The sequence below is a fragment of the Lissotriton helveticus genome, chromosome 8, assembly GCF_964261635.1.
Source record: "Lissotriton helveticus chromosome 8, aLisHel1.1, whole genome shotgun sequence".
Lineage (NCBI taxonomy): Eukaryota > Metazoa > Chordata > Amphibia > Caudata > Salamandridae > Lissotriton > Lissotriton helveticus.
Genome location: NC_136069.1, coordinates 1,226,795,456 through 1,226,811,441, shown reverse-complemented (window position 1 = coordinate 1,226,811,441; position 15,986 = coordinate 1,226,795,456). Strand labels below are relative to the sequence as shown.

The following is a 15,986-nucleotide window of genomic DNA, read 5'->3' as shown; positions in this document are numbered from 1 at the left end:
ACAGGAAGACTATCAAGGCGATCTTGAATTGCGAATAGCTGCCTCACATCCCTAAGAAAGGGCAGGTGATCTAATGTAACCAGCCTATACAATAACTAGATAAGAGATGGGCGTGGGTAAGAGGGTAGAGGTCTACCTTGTAAGTATAAATACTACTAGGGCAGAGCTTACTCTTTTGCTTTAACACACTACAGATGAACGTCCCTCAAAAAACCACAATCATCTGGAAATAGAGGTGCCGAAAAATAAAAATTCAGACTATTAAATATAAAGTAAATGAAAGAAAATTCAAAACAGTATGCAGGGAGTAACAAAAATACAGGAGAACAATTATTTATTTATGTATGTATTTATTTAATGCGTTTTATACATCACTGGCTAGACCCATAGGTATCAGAGTGCTTTACATTCAGTTACACAATGTTACAGAAAATTATAACAATTACACATTACGTCAAAAATAAACAACACATTAAAAGAGGAAAGAAAGGTGAGAGAAGTAGGGAGGCGGGGGAAGGGGGAAGGGGAGGATGAGGGAAAAGACGGCAGGAGAGACGAAGGGAAGTCTGCCCAAAGACCGACTGGGTAGGTGACGACCGAGGAGAGAATCCACAGCCCGTCTCCCCTTTAGCTAAACAGGGTAGCTCTTTTTTGAAAAATGGGGGCCCCTGCCTAAAAGGATGAACCCTAGCAAGGTATAGTGTATCTTTGTAAAAGCTGAACTGTACACACCGGGTTACGTGCACCTATACTTATGAGTAACTAAGACGTTTTAAAGATAAATCAATGTCTACCAAGTAGCGTTGAGTGTTGAGTTTTTTTTATTTATATTTTATAGATCTCTTTTTTTTAAATGTATATATACTTTTTTTCAAATCTTATTTCCTTTATATTTTTTATGCACATTCTAGTTGTTTCTATACACCAATTTTTTTCATATAATACATAACAATTATTACACACTGTCTAATTCTTAAAATATCTACACAATTAGAAACTTCAAATTTTTAACACAGAATATATTCCTTTCCGACGCGTTTCGGCCATTCGCCTTCCTCAGGAATTCTGTGGTTTCCTTTGACACATCAACAGTGGCTACAATGATGAGAAATGATATTTTAGTGTTATATTTTTTACAACATATGAATTCTTCTCAGTGTCTCACAAGTTACTTCTACTCTTTCATCTCTCTTAAGGATTGTGTCTGTTAATCTTGTAGTGATTAACCCAAAGCTATGCGTCAACCCTGTCCTGCTCAGTGCTACCAAATCTACCTTTCTGTACAATTATTTATAAAAGCTATACATTTATATACATATTTTACACTTCTTATCCAACAGTTATATACAGTAAGTACATTAATTACTCAATTCATGAATGCATTCTTTGCATACAGATATTTATAACTTGTCTATTGCCTGCAGATGGGAGCTGAAACAGATTATCCGTGTTGGGACAGAAGGGAACTTAATGGGGGGAAGAGGTAAAGTGAGGAGCCCTTGAGAGTGGTGCAAATCACGCTAAATATTATAAGCTAAGTATTCACTGTGTCCTATAGATTGGAGCGCATGTTACCATTATATATTACCACTTCTTTGTAAACACGTACCAATTCTTGGTCGACGAGGGCACTCAGACTTGAGTACTTTACGTTTCTTTATTTAAGGATTGCGTCCCCACTGAATGTTTCCTAAATGGGAAATGTATACATAGCTAGATTATATAACGGGACGGTATTTCTCACTATATCCTGCTCTAGATTTGAAAAAGGGGATTCTACCTGTTTAGTTACTTTTGCCGTCTGAGATTTCTGTCGTCGAGGATGCAGGCTTCTGACGTGCTGATCCCTCGTGATAAATGCGGAAGCGATATGAACACCTATACAAAAGTTATATTTGTATTTCTATTTAGATATCTATTCAATTATGTCGGGAGATACTGTTAGATACTGTCCCCTAGTTTAGGTATGGTGGAGGAATTCTACCTGTTTCGTGGCTTGGCGGCCAGGATACTTTATTATCGGCGCTGTTAGCTGCTGATGTTCCGGTCGTTAAGGATAGGTGCAGTGGCGATGTGGAAACCTTCTGCAAATGTTATGCAAATGTTTGTAATTAGCAACATGCTCTATTTTTAGTTATTCTACCTACTCAAAAATTAGAGGATACATAGTATTACCTGGGTCGAAGAAACTTGACTTCGTATATTGTTAAGCCATGATGGTGTAATATCGCGGAGGGACTGTGAGGTTTAACTACGATCAGCCGAGGATATTCGCCTTCTCTGAGTTGGCCGTATATGTAAATAAATATAAAAAAGTCTATTTTAGTTAAATGATAATGATATTGGTTGAGCGCGTTCTGATTTCTAATTTTTCAAAATTGCTGCCCGTACCGGATTCATTCTATGAGGACTCGATGGCGGTGCCATTCGTCCTGTGGTGTTCGTGCCAACTTTTTTTCAAAGGATTCTGACTTCCTTTAAACTACGGATTTTGGCGCCAAGCTACATCCATCTGTGGGGGACTCGCGAGATCTCGCGTGAGTGTGGTGTGTGTCTGTAAAGTACTATTGCAGTGGGTTGACACTAACGCCACCTTGGAGTGGTCCGATTTATACGTGAAAGGTATTTGTAATAATGGATTTTTAGTTCTACTTCTATAGCGCATATCTTTATTCTTTCACAAATCCTACATTGCTTTTTGTAGTACAGCGTGCACTTATGTTAGTAATTACGCGACTATCGTTCCTCTTTATTATGGTTTCTCGAGTCTGGTGAACTTACGGGAAAATCTAATTTCATGCAGTTTATTAAAGCACAAAGCTCATGTTTCTACTACATCTGGTGTAACAGTAAATTAGTGTTCGGATATTATAGATAGTGGGTTTAGACGCAGCATTCTGCTCTGTGTAAAGAAAATCATAGAGACTTAATCAATGCTACTCAACCAGTGAATTAGGTGCTGCCATCTGCAGGCAGTAGTTAACCATTACCATTAGTGCATATATGTTTTAGTACACATTTTTTTAAAAAAGCATCACTCCCCTATAATTCTTTCCCATTTTGTCCCCACATTTTCCTTAGATTAATTCCTATTGTAGGATTGCTTGTTCCCACGGGATTTCCGCGTTGAGCCCATTAATCGAAGTCCCCAAAAGGAAAATCCAATAAACTTCTCTCATTTTGCGTATTTTATCTTGTTCTAATCCTGCTCTTGGGTGTATTCTTTCAAGGATGAACCACGATATGTGGTCTGGTGTATGATTATACTCCACATAGTGACTCACCATAGGTGCTGCTAGTTTCTGAGTTCTTATTGCAGACCTGTGTTCTGTCAGTCTGACATTGAGGGCTCTGCCTGTCTGCCCTACGTATCCTTTTTGACACGGACATATAATCAGATAAATTACATTCGTGGTTCTACAGTTATTTAGATCTGATGGTTGTATTAACTGTTTATTGAAGGTAAAGTTTTCCCCTTCTATTGCAGTTTCACAGGATTTACAATTGGAGCAGCTGTAGTTACCTACTACTGGCTTCATATTCGTTATTGATCGTTGTATCAAGGTCGTCCTAGTTGTCATTCTTGATCTCACTATATGATCCTTGAGTGTTTTATTTTTTTTATATGCAAAAATCAGCTTGGGCAGCTTTTCTGATTTGGGAACATTAGCATTTAGTACATGCCAGTTGGCACACACAGTCTGTCTTATTCTTTCATTGATATTTGAATGTTTTGTTACAAATACCAACTGAGGAATGTCTTTACTTGTTTTCGGTTGTAAGAGACTTTGTCGGTCATAAAAACGGGCCCGTTTAAATGAATCTCTTATTATTTTCTTAGGATATCCCCTGGTCAGGAATTTTTCTGTCATAGTTAGGGCTTTTGTGTCATAATCTTGTATATTTGTGCAATTTCGCCTTAGCCTTAAGAATTCTCCAAATGGTACACTATTCTTTTGGGTTGCTGGATGGTAGCTATCATAGTGGAGGAGTGTATTTTTCGCAGTGGGTTTGACAAATAGGTCAACAATTAGTGAACCCTGTTGATGTTTTATTACTACATCTAAGTAGTTTGCTTGTTCCCTATCTGCGTGATGTGTGAACCTAATGTTGATGTCACATGAGTCTATCCATTGCAGGAAGTCTTCTAACCTGTCTTCATTATCGATCCAAATGAAGAACACGTCATCTATGTATCTTGCCCAGTTAGTGACAGACTCAAAGAAGGGTGCAACTTCATTAAAAACAAACTGAGATTCAAAGTGGGCCATGTAAATGTTAGCAATGGTAGGGGCACAAGAAGCCCCCATACTGACTCCTTGTTGTTGTTTGTACAACTTGCTATTGAATTCAAAAACGTTGTCATTTAAGACAATGTTCAGGCACTCTAGGACAAATACGGTAGGGCACTGGATCTTGTATTTTTGTATAAACCAATGTGTGGCATGTAATGCCCCTGAGATAGGAATATTACTATACAATGCCACAATATCCATTGTGACTAAAATGTTAGCTGTGTTACAGTAGGGTACATTCTCTACAAGGTTTATGATTTGCCTGGTGTCCTGCACATGCCCAGGGATGTTCGCAACATGTGGGCATAGGATTGTATCTATGTATTTGGCTAGTGATTCTGTCACTGAGCCAATAGTTGTTACAATCGGTCTAAGAGGTGGGTCTTGCCTATCCTTATGCACCTTTGGGATGCCATAGATGCTTGCTAGTCTCGGATTCTCCACATTAAGATATTCACTCTCCTTATTGCATATCTCACCGTTTCTGAGTGCCTGGTTTGTTAGTTTTTTGATTTTATTTTTAGTTTGAGTTGTCGGGTCTTTGGTAATTAGGGCGTAAAAGCGATGATCACTTAACATCTCTTCCATTTTGGATATATATTGTGACGTTTCATAGACCACAATACCTCCTCCCTTATCACATGCTTTTATAGTGATATTTTCGTTGTTCTTAATCATATTCATTGCTTTATATTGATTGTTTGTCAGGTTAAATTGTGGTTTTGGGACATAGTTAGAGATATTGGTGAATTTCTCAATCATAATTTGCTCAAAAATAGCTACCTGGGGTGGCACTTGTTCTAGAGTTGGAGTGAACACAGATTTAGGTTTCAGACCTGATAGGTTGGTAGATTCTATGTTTTGATCTTTGTTCTGAAAAAAGAATTTCAATCTTATTTTTCTGAGAAAGGTCTGTAAATCTCTAAATAGATCAAACTTATTCAGCCCTGAGTGCGGAGCAAATGAGAGACCTTTAGACAAAACTTCAATAGTGTCTGTGGATAACTTTTGTGTTGTTAAATTAAATATGGGTAACTGATCTAGTTCTTCCAATAACGGTTGTTCCTTGTCTCTAGGTAATGGTCGTAACCCATCTCTTGATGTGCTGGGTGTTGATATTCTTGTTGTGGGGCATTCTGAAACCTTTGATGGTATTGTGGTCTCCAATTTGTGCGCCTCGGTGGGCGTTGACCTAAAAAAGGACGTCTGCCTTGGTATCTAGAGTTTGGTCTCCCGCGTTGGTAGCCTCCATTATATGAAGCTCCATCACTGTCTGAGCCTGAGGATTCCGAAAAGGTGTTTATATTTTTCCCATATCTATTCTGTCTGTAGCCCCAGGTATCTGTGCCATCCTCATTGTTGGTGTAATAATTGTCAGATAAATAGGGATACACTGTTTCTCTTTTAAAGAATTTTATATCTTTCTGCAGTTTATCTGTTTTTCTTTTTATGAGATAATCTGCATAAGAGTCCACATCTTTTTCTATTTCATCCAGTGTTTTCTTTGCATCTTCTAATATGCCAGATTTTTTGATCTTGTCTTCTAATTCTGCAATTTCTTTTGCCAATTCCTGTAACATTCCTTTCGATGTCTCAACTATTAACATCATGTAGTCCCTGGAACACCGGTTTGAGATGAGGGACCAGCGCTCCAGGAACTCCTTGATGTGTGTAAATAGGCCAGGGATGTTGCGCACCCTAAGTCCCTGAGGTATGACTCCCGCTTTCAGGTATTGGAGCATGAACTGCCCATGCTGTTCAATACGTTTTAGTTTTTTTCTTAGTCCCAAAAGTATATTTACTTCCTTATTTTTGTCCTGACCAGTTATTGTGGTTTCTCCAAAAGAGACTGAGCTCCCTACCATACTGGCAAATTGTTCATCTGTAAAGCCAAATGATGGAAGTTTGGCCATATTTAATAAGGTTTGTTATAAGCTCATTAAAAGTTGGATTATAAAAAGGTGAATATATTGTTTGTCAGGTAGATGCGTCTAGCAACTTCGCAGGAGGCAAGACCCTCAGCTAAGGGAAATCACTGGATACGTTGATTCAATTTGACAATTATTTAACTGGTTGATAAACTTTTATGTTACCCCTCACAGGGTAGCTCCATCGAGCATCAGTCAAATAGCTAGGTCTCAACTTGTCAAGCGAAATCCAAATAAATATTAAAATAGAAAATGAACACAAAACAAACCAAGTAGGTAATATACAAATCACCTTTTAAATATTTTTGGGTGTTTGATACAGCATTTACCTAGCTCCAAAGAGTAAAAGAGAACATAATAGGGCATACATGTATTATAGCAGGGTCCTCTCAAACTTGAGTTATGTGTTTAGAATGTGGGTTTAGTGTTGGATCAAGGAAACCAGAATGTGATGATAGAGGGCAGGCATAACATGTATTTTTACTGAGCTAGACAGTACACAAGTTTGCATTCTGTGATTCTCCAAGATAAAGTGATTTGTCCTGAAGCATGCAATTTTTTTGTCAAGTACTGAAACTAGGTCAGCAATGGACTATTTCTCATTCCCATAATGGTTCCAACCTTTCATGATTCTGCAGTTTATGCCTGTGGGAAAATCCATTTGTGTGCTTTTTCCCTCCTTACTCTGGAAATGTGGTACTTCATTTCATCTATGGAGTAGCGGAGTCCTGTTGACCATTCTTCAGTCTACACATGCTCTGCCATAAAAAAGCAATTACTTCTTTTAAAAAAACATTATTATTCATACACTGACAAAATCGAAGGTTACAGGGACATTATAGTTAGACTTAGATTTCGCTCGTACAAAACCGGTGACATTCAGCAGTTATACTTATCAGAGCTAACTATAACTTCTCCCCACCCCCCCCCAATGCACTGCTTATGACCTCACATATTGTATCACGTATGACTTGGTCAGTGACATCAATGATGAAATTACTGATGTCATCATCCACAGGACCAATCACACATCCACTCACAGACCCACACAACCGCTCATACACTGATACAGATGAAGAGGGGAAGAAACATGGGCAAGAAGGCATGAGACGAATCCTCAATCATTGCTATGCAAGTAGGAAATCAATACGAACATTTATGTAGTGGTGACAATGTCTTTGATGACCTAGTAATTCTGCTCTGCCTTCTTTGATTGATGTATACATGTTACAACTGCTAATACTTCTGCTGGGCTTTTTTGGGTGCACCATGGTCATCCAATCAATGCCTAAAGGCTCAGGACTTGAAATCTGGGAAGAATCTGAACCTGTGCTGCTTTCCCTTTTTAAGTGGTGTTAAGGAGTAGTCTTTAAAGGCGGGAGACTTACTGTAGTGCTTGCGCTTTCTCTTCAACAAAGCCGACAAGGAGAGTAGGTTCATGGCTGTTTGCCTGCTGTGGTGGTAGTGGTGACACAAAAGAAACATGGGATGACTGCAAACCCCTGGTCGACTAGAACTAAGCATCTGCCCTCTGACTCCTGCCCCAGTCCATATCTTTTAGCACACTACATCACCTTGCTATGACATAGACTAGATCCTCCTTTCTTCCAAACCACACACAGATCATCTCGAGTCCACCTTTGACATCATCCAGTCTTGCAATCGGTTGTGCTGTACCGAAGGGCTCTGAAATTGTTCAAGGTTCTGTCAACATTTACCTCATGCAACTGCCCTATCTCCTAGAATCGTTTTGGTTTACCAACTATAATAACAGGGATAAAACTCAGCCCCTCCTCAAACTAGTACCTGACATAGCCACAACTACTGCCACTTGAATCCTCCTTGTGTGCTGTCATCGACTTGGTGACCAGAAAAACACTTAAAATGAACACTGGAAAGAGAAATCTTCATCTGCGGATCATTGACTCACACAATAGCCACCGTCTCCGGCCCTTTCAGAATGCACACCTCGGGAGTGTATATTGAATGGGTCTCTGTTGCTGTACTATGAAAGAAACGGTGTAATTGCACCATATATAGATCCTATAATGGGAGATTGTTTCATCTAAGTAGCATGCTGTGTTCGTTTGAAGGCATTTGCAGTTTGCAAGTCTAAAAAGAAAGCAGACTTTTGATAAACTGCAAATATTACAACATGAATTGTTTAATCAGCTGTGATATAGAGAACATTTGGGAGTATAAAATGGCAGCAGTTTATAATATACCAGCATGCGTGTTAAATTTCTTTATAGTAGCAAGCTTTATTCCTATCCTGTTTTGTCCTAAAAACCAGAGAACCTAGTGGTATTGTGGTTGTTTAAACATTTTTTAACTAAGCATAATTTTGATTTTTGCATCCTCTTTTCTTGCCTTAAGATGTACTTACTTGGGTCTGGAATGTTTGCAGTCAAGGATTTACTTCGGGATAAGCACCACAGATTACATTTAACACTAAGGTCAGTATTTGATGCTTCTCTATGAGTACCAGAACTTCCTCTCACATAATTGTTGTAACCCCATTTAAGCATATCCTGATGGTATTACCCTGATAGTCACTCTGATGTAGTGCACTCCTGAGATGCAGACAGGATTAGGGCGACGTATCATGGCAAACACTTGGTTGTTTAATCAAAACTGTATCTCAAGGCCTAAAGTTTCATTGTTTATCAAAATATTACTGAAATACAGCACAAAAAATATTACGTGAAATATTTCAATGTTAGTGAAGCAGTCATCACTTTTAGCAGCCTCCTAGCCCACTGGCTCATCCCCTCCTTGCCCACAGAGGTCTTCCCTTCATTATGTTGTTCTGTGCTTTCAGATGGCCGCCAAATGTTCATAACTGTGAGTGTCCCAAGAGAACCAAGCCAATTATTAGTATATGTCTGCCACCTGTGTCTGGACATTTGGGGGTATGCTGAGATTATTTTAATATCAATAGTCAAATGTAATATGAGATTAGTGGGTGTTCCAAGTTGCAGCACAGATACTACACTGAGCATCTGAGCAAACAACCATTTTAAATATTTATGAAAGTCGATCATATCATGCTTAAGAAGGCAGTCATTTAAAAGACCTTGCTACATGAAATGTTTTGGAGGGTTACAGGTCTGTTTTCTAATCGCAAATAATGGGTACTTTGCAACTTGAATTGTTTGCAGCTACTGTATCATTACCTCCACAGTTGTAGGCTCAAGATGATGACATTGCAGAATGCTATTTATGTACTTAAGACGTTGATTTCCAGGTAGTTATAGACCCGAGGGACTTCTGGTTCTACTGCAATGCCAGCTCCATGCACTGTCATTCAGAATTAAGTCTACCTCCAAGAAGGTTAAGCAAAACCTTGTAAGTGGATGATATACACCCATGGCCCGAAGTGTGGTACAAGTACCTGTATCTACAGTTATGGCTGGTGAAGAGGAATTCATTAAATCAACACCAGTGCAGCACAAACTGGGCCTTTCAACTGCTGTACATGCTGGGCTTTACAGTTAACCTTCAGCAGCAGTGGATATTCTCACTGTGAAAGCAGTGGTCACTCTCAATCACATGCCCACGTCCATTTCATAATGATATTGGTGTTTATCAGGCGTCTTAGTCTCCGTGATGGAATAATGGCTTATTTAATTCACTCGGTTTCCTTTCCATGCCTCTGTTTGAGACCATTCCAGGAATTACTGTCTAGACATTATTCAGAGGCCTAGGTAGACTGGCAGAAGCTAATGGTTGTATTTCAAACAGTACAGAACAACCTACAGTAATAGACAGTAAAGGGTTACTCGGAAAATATTTCACATATCCAATACCCATAATTGCTGTAATCAAAAAATCTTCAGATCCGGTGTGAAAATGCACATTAGTGAATTGCCAGTCAGTTTTCTCAAGCTACTGATGGGGGGGCTGGGATTCAAACTCCGTGACTTCTCAATTTCAAGGCAGGGTGCTAACGATCCCAAAGGACAAAACCACAGCAATAATTGATGTGAACAAGCAACAGGAACAAAGTCACAGGAGATGCATACCCAGCGCAGGATTTACGTATAAGCTACACAAGCTATAGCTTGGGGCCCCCCAAAAATATTATTAGTCCCAATGCTGCACGTCCGGGATGTCCCATACTCTTCACCCAATGTTTTTAGCGCGTCTTTTCGAAGAACAAAGCACTATTGCCTAGGGCAGAGCAGGGTCTCCAACTCCAACCGGTCGATCGCGAGCGACATAGTCACATAGAATATCTGGAATTATAAAGGGCCCCATATTTCAAATAGCTTAGGGCCTTATCAAGTCTAAATCCGGCGCTGAGCATACCATTTTTTGCACGGGGCGGAAAGGAACACAGTACACTTAGTAGTTCAACATTTTATTTATTATTTGTATTTTTTTAAAGGGCTACAAATCATTATGTGGTAGTCTCACAGCACTTTGGATTAGATACCTATATTTGCGAAGATGGATAGATTCCGTGATCACTATAGGACACTAAGCAATGCAATGTAGTTGACTGCCAGAGCCCATCATCCATGTATGCTTATACAAGGTTGAAAAGACTTAGAAAGAGTAGAGTCTGAAAAACCAGGGGAGGTGAGTCAAAGTTGACTTTAGGCGTCTTACCAGCAGCCCAGGTCAGGCAAGTGACTTATGAGGATTAGCATGAAACATTGCTAGTTGTACACCTACTTGAATAATGGTTTTTGTTAGCAATCTCCTACATTTAAAAAAGTCAATTTCCAGCTTTTGGATTAGTGGAAAAGATATCTATAGAGAAGATCCATACACATATATTGGCGTTCATCCAGATTTCTTGCAACAAATCAGCCATACAGCCAACCATAATCTTCTAGTTTGTAGATAAGAGCTGAAGAGCATTATCGAGTGATGATCCGTGTAATGCTTTGAGAAGCGTCACATGGCTGTGTAAAGAGACAGAGGAATTTCAAGTTCGCTCATTCCTTTACTGGCAGCCAGTGGAGAAAACTTTCACAGATGTGACATAATCATATAGAATCAGGTCAAATAATTGATGAGCGCCATGGTTCTGGCCTCTTTGGAATTTAGAGATTGATATGTTGGGGAGGACAATATCGAGGTTATTTCTGTGTTCAAGTCAGGAATTTATTACAGCTAGCATTTATGCAATTTTGGAGCTGGATATCCTCCACATATATGTGAAAAGCTTAAATCTTTGTTAAAGTTGTCTAAGGTGATGCAGGCTTTAAAGTGTGCAGTTCTGGCTCTGAAGCAAGCTAATTCATAGCAAAGAGAGGGCTCTTTACATTTGCTTATAAACTGATATGATTGAGGTTTTTATGTATTCTGGAATCTGTTCAGCGCTCTTCAGACATTTCAGTTGCCAAAGGTTGCCCATGAATCTTCTTGGGGTTGGAGGGGGGCAAAGATTTCTAATCAAATAGTTACTGTCTTCTGAAGCTGAGTTAAGCTATCATCCAGGTTCCTTCAGGAGAAGCAATGTTCTAAGGGTAGGAGCTAATTGTTTGTTGCAGAGTTTCTCTTCAGTTATGACGTTAAATTAGTCTCTAGCCCAACGATGAAAGCTGAATGGATCCATATACTTGGAAATCAGGAATCGTGGGCAATTGTAGTTCGAGGCAGTGATCTTTCAAATTTTCTGAAAAAGGAATAGGGTTTTAAGAAGGAAATTGGTTGATTGTACCAGGCATTGAGAAATAAATGATCCCGGACTCAATATAGACCACTATTTTGTGGTGATCATTTAAAATGGGGACATGCTTGTCATTCACATTATTGACCGCAAAGTTTGCTTTTAGGACAGGGTCCACTAAGAAGTTGACTGAAAATAAAGGTTAGAGTAGTCTGTGATGTGGTACAATGATAGTAATGTCCCACGGTCTGTGCAGGGTGCCGTGTTGTACAGAATAATAGATGGGTGCAAATGCAGTCACTTAAGACCATTGTTTTAAATAGCATGGTTTGTGATCTAGGCATATTCTTTCATTATATTAGGAATATTATTGCCTTTTCTTCTCTGTGCACTGTTATCTTCTTTATCATACATTTTATCACTTGGGAACATTGTCAGATGTGCTCACTTGAAACCTGTTTGTTTTAAAAATATTAGTTCTATAAATGCCTATATTATTTTCTTTAGATCAGCGGAACAAGAGCGTGTAGGTAATATTACAGTAATTGGTTGGCAAATGGAAGAGAAGACTGACCAAAGAGCTCCCCTGACGCGATCTCCTGATACCATTAATGGCAGAGTGAGTATGAACACAAATTACTTCCCAGAGAAAGAACTGGCCTAAATTGGGGCTCTCGTAGTGGTGGTAATTTTATGTTTTAACTACAAAGGTGCCATACAAAAGATGATTTTGTCAATAATGCGTTGAGCTGTGCTTTTCTCTAAAATAATGCCTTATGTGATCCTGTTTCCCTCTAGATACTGATGTTTGAGTTGTGTCTGTGGTGCCCCACGTAGAGTTATGTTTTAAGGACAGTACGACTAAACAATGTTACCCATATTCCAATGGAAAATGGTCTTAAGCATCTTGGAATATGTGAGTTTCCACACAACGTGGGTTACTTTTAGGTAGCATTTCTAAAGCACAGTTGTCTGTTTCATATTTTCTTGGTACTGATGTTTGTCCAGTGGATCTTAGAGTTTTTTTTATGTCTATTCCAGTTCTCTAGTCTGATTCTTGTTTTTTTATACTTTTTAAATCGCTCTGCGCCCCATTCTTTGTGTCCTATTGTTCTTTTCCAGACCTGTGTCACTGGTTCTTTTTTCTAGTGCTAGTGCCTTGTCCCATTGGTTCCTTGTCCATATTCTTTTATCTCATTGTCAATATGAATGTCTTCAAGTTTTGATAACTGTTTGGCAGTTCCTTTGTTTAGGTGTCATTGCATGTGCCAGTGTGTGTTTACTCTATACAGAAGTCCTATTACATGCCCCACTGCCCTTGAATCAATGCCTGTGTCTGTGCATGTCCCGGGTTTTGATATTATTGTCTGTTTATATGTCCACTGTTTTCACATCCTAATGTTCTTGTCTATGTCTGGGTACTTGTCCATAGTCTCTAGGTCAATGCTAATGACCTCTTGTCCAGGGTCTGGGTTTGTTTCAGTGTTCCCTTTTCCTCTGTCCATCTTCCTGAGTCCCAATGTCTGTGTTATTGCTCATTTCTGGGTTTTCCCTTTCAGTCTCTCCTTCTTCCTCTCCCAGTATTAGTCTTTGTGTCAGAGTCTCTGTCTGTTCTTCTTCTCCACGGGTTTGTATCTCTGTTCTTCAACCCTGTATCTTGCTGTTGTGTCCCTATGTCAGTATTTCTGTGATGGGAATCTGTGCCTGTGTTTGCGATTCCCTATGTGGTCAGTATCAACGTTATTTAATCTGTATCTCAGAGTGAGTTTTTAAGTTCGCGTTTTTGTCTTTGTGTGTGTCTGTGCATGAGCGTGCGTAGCTCTCTATATCAATTTTATTCTATTACTGTGAACATGTCAGTGTCACTGTAATAATGCCAGTATATCTGTCAGTGTGCCATATTAGTGTCTACATGTTGTAGACAATCCGAAGATATAGGAGTCATTTTCCGGTATTTTGACTAAGTGTGTCCATTGTGTATGTATTCATGTCCCTATATGCTTGATGTCTTTGTGACCTTGTTTGTATTGCTATTATTGTGCATACAACTCTAAATTCAAAAGAGTAACCCTTTCAGGCCAAAGGGGACAAGGTAGATTAAATCAATGAAATAAAAACTCCCTTTGTTCACCTATTTTATATGCCTAAATCGTCAATATATACCCAGTCAGGCTGCACTATATTGGAGTCTCCATATGTATCATTAATACTTGAACACAAATATGAATCTGTCTCCTTGTTGTGGAAAAATGTGTATATTTATTATAGTTATTCAGTAGAAATTAGTACTGTCCACTCTGCACATATACGAAACACTCTACAATTAAAAATATTTTCTTTAAAAACATAGGGAGGATGCAAATGTTGTCTTAATGCATATTAACATAGTCTTTATGTCTATACAAAACACAGATTCCAGTATATATGTCAAATCATCATATTCATTTATAATCTTGTGTAGACCCACTCCCCTTTTTCATAAATACTCTTTATATATTCCACCCTATAAACAGAATTTTTTTAAATAAAGAATTCAGAACAATAATACATCATTGTACATTAAAAAGTTTTCATCACATCAGAAACATTTTCCATTAAAAAAAAACCTCTGTTGACGCGGCGTTTCAGTGGTTCTTGAAATCAAACCCCCATCTTCATCAGGACAAGTTTATTTATTTATAGCAATTCATATGATAAAACAAATGTTTCTATAGGCAACAAGAGAAACCTGAAAACCCGATTAGTTCATTTTTAACACTTATTTACAAACATAATTAAATTTTTATCATACTTTAGCGCAGATTGCTGGCTATTAACGACCCTCTACCCCTGGCCTCTTGCGTGTGTAGAGGCGCAGGCCAGCAAACCACAGTTCTTGGACAAAGTATTGATGTTGGCGTGTCCCCAACCGAACATGGATAGGGATGATTGGAGATGAGGAGGCGGCCGAGGCCCGGCTGAGGGTTCGGTGCCGAGAGTCGTTGGACTGTCTTGGCAGGGGCCAGTCTCTCCCTTCAGTAAGTATCCCCCCTTGTTCAGGGATTTCTGCAGCCCTTTGGAGCTGTACAAAAAGGGGCGGTGATGGACGAAGCATCTGAACCAATCAAACACTCACACCCAGGCAACAGATCTGGCTTTAATCCATCACCGTTCTTTAGCCCACTCTGCCACCCCAGTTCCGACATGGCCATAGGCAAATCAGTCTGGCCCTGTGTCTCATGGGAACAGTCCAGCCCGAACTGCCAAGCCATGCCTTCCCTGGACCGGAAACAAGCTTCCTAGGACCGGTTTCTGGCATTTCAGCCTTCTTCAGCCAGGCTTGCTTGAATCCAGTGACAAAGTGAGCAAGGGACTCCCGTCTGAGCATACCCTGCTGGTGGTGATGGACGGTCCTAGGAAGCTTGTTTCCGGTCCAGGGAAGGCATGGCTTGGCAGTTCGGGCTGGACTGTTCCCATGAGGCACAGGGTAAGACTGATTTGCATATGGCCATGTCTGAACTGGGGGGGCAGAGTGGGCTAAAGAATGGTGATGGATTAAACCCAGATCTGTTGACAGGGTGCGAGTGTTTGATTGGTTCAGATGCTCTGTCCATCACCACCCCCTTTTGCAGCCCTTTGGAGCTGAGCACCGTGTAAGCAATGTACAGAGCGGTGGGGACTGGAGACTTTGATACTACAGCTCTGCGTGGATCCTACAGACCCTCCTGTCGTTCATTTCGCCCTTCAATTGTGGACACCAAGGCCTTTGTGGTGTTAGAACAGCCACAGTTTATTCACATCGTAAGCTGGTACATGAGTCATCGCAATTGCATCGGTCATTAATATATTTAACTCTGTACCTCCTATATTTACAATTGGTACCAAGTATAATCTTATCTTTATTGCATATAAAAACATATCATGCATAATTCGCCATGCATTATCCTGCAAATCAAAAGGCTTTCGCTGGGTGTCATAAATCACTGTTTGTCATCTGCCATGATAGCTCACCTTCCTTTCGATACTTTGGCACAGTGGGCCGCGGCTTCGAGGCTTCCCTTGATAGCGAATGTCTGGCATTCGTGGCCATGTCTGAGTGCAAGTGCCATGTCCGCCCAGTGCTGTCCATTTCTTGCCCTATTTTGTGTGGCCTCAGGTCTC

General features: G+C 39.7%; 1 protein-coding gene across 14 annotated transcripts in view; it reads left to right on the top strand.

Annotated features, from left to right (window-relative positions):
• Positions 1–15,986, top strand: part of INPP4A (inositol polyphosphate-4-phosphatase type I A) — a 1,031,799-nt gene that overhangs the window by 615,929 nt on the left and 399,884 nt on the right. For all 14 annotated transcript variants that reach the window (XM_078658189.1, XM_078658185.1, XM_078658188.1 and 11 more), the window contains 2 exons: positions 8,600–8,679; positions 12,354–12,465. In XM_078658189.1, the coding sequence (XP_078514315.1) occupies positions 8,600–8,679; positions 12,354–12,465 (192 nt within the window). The remainder of the gene's footprint in view (positions 1–8,599; positions 8,680–12,353; positions 12,466–15,986) is intronic.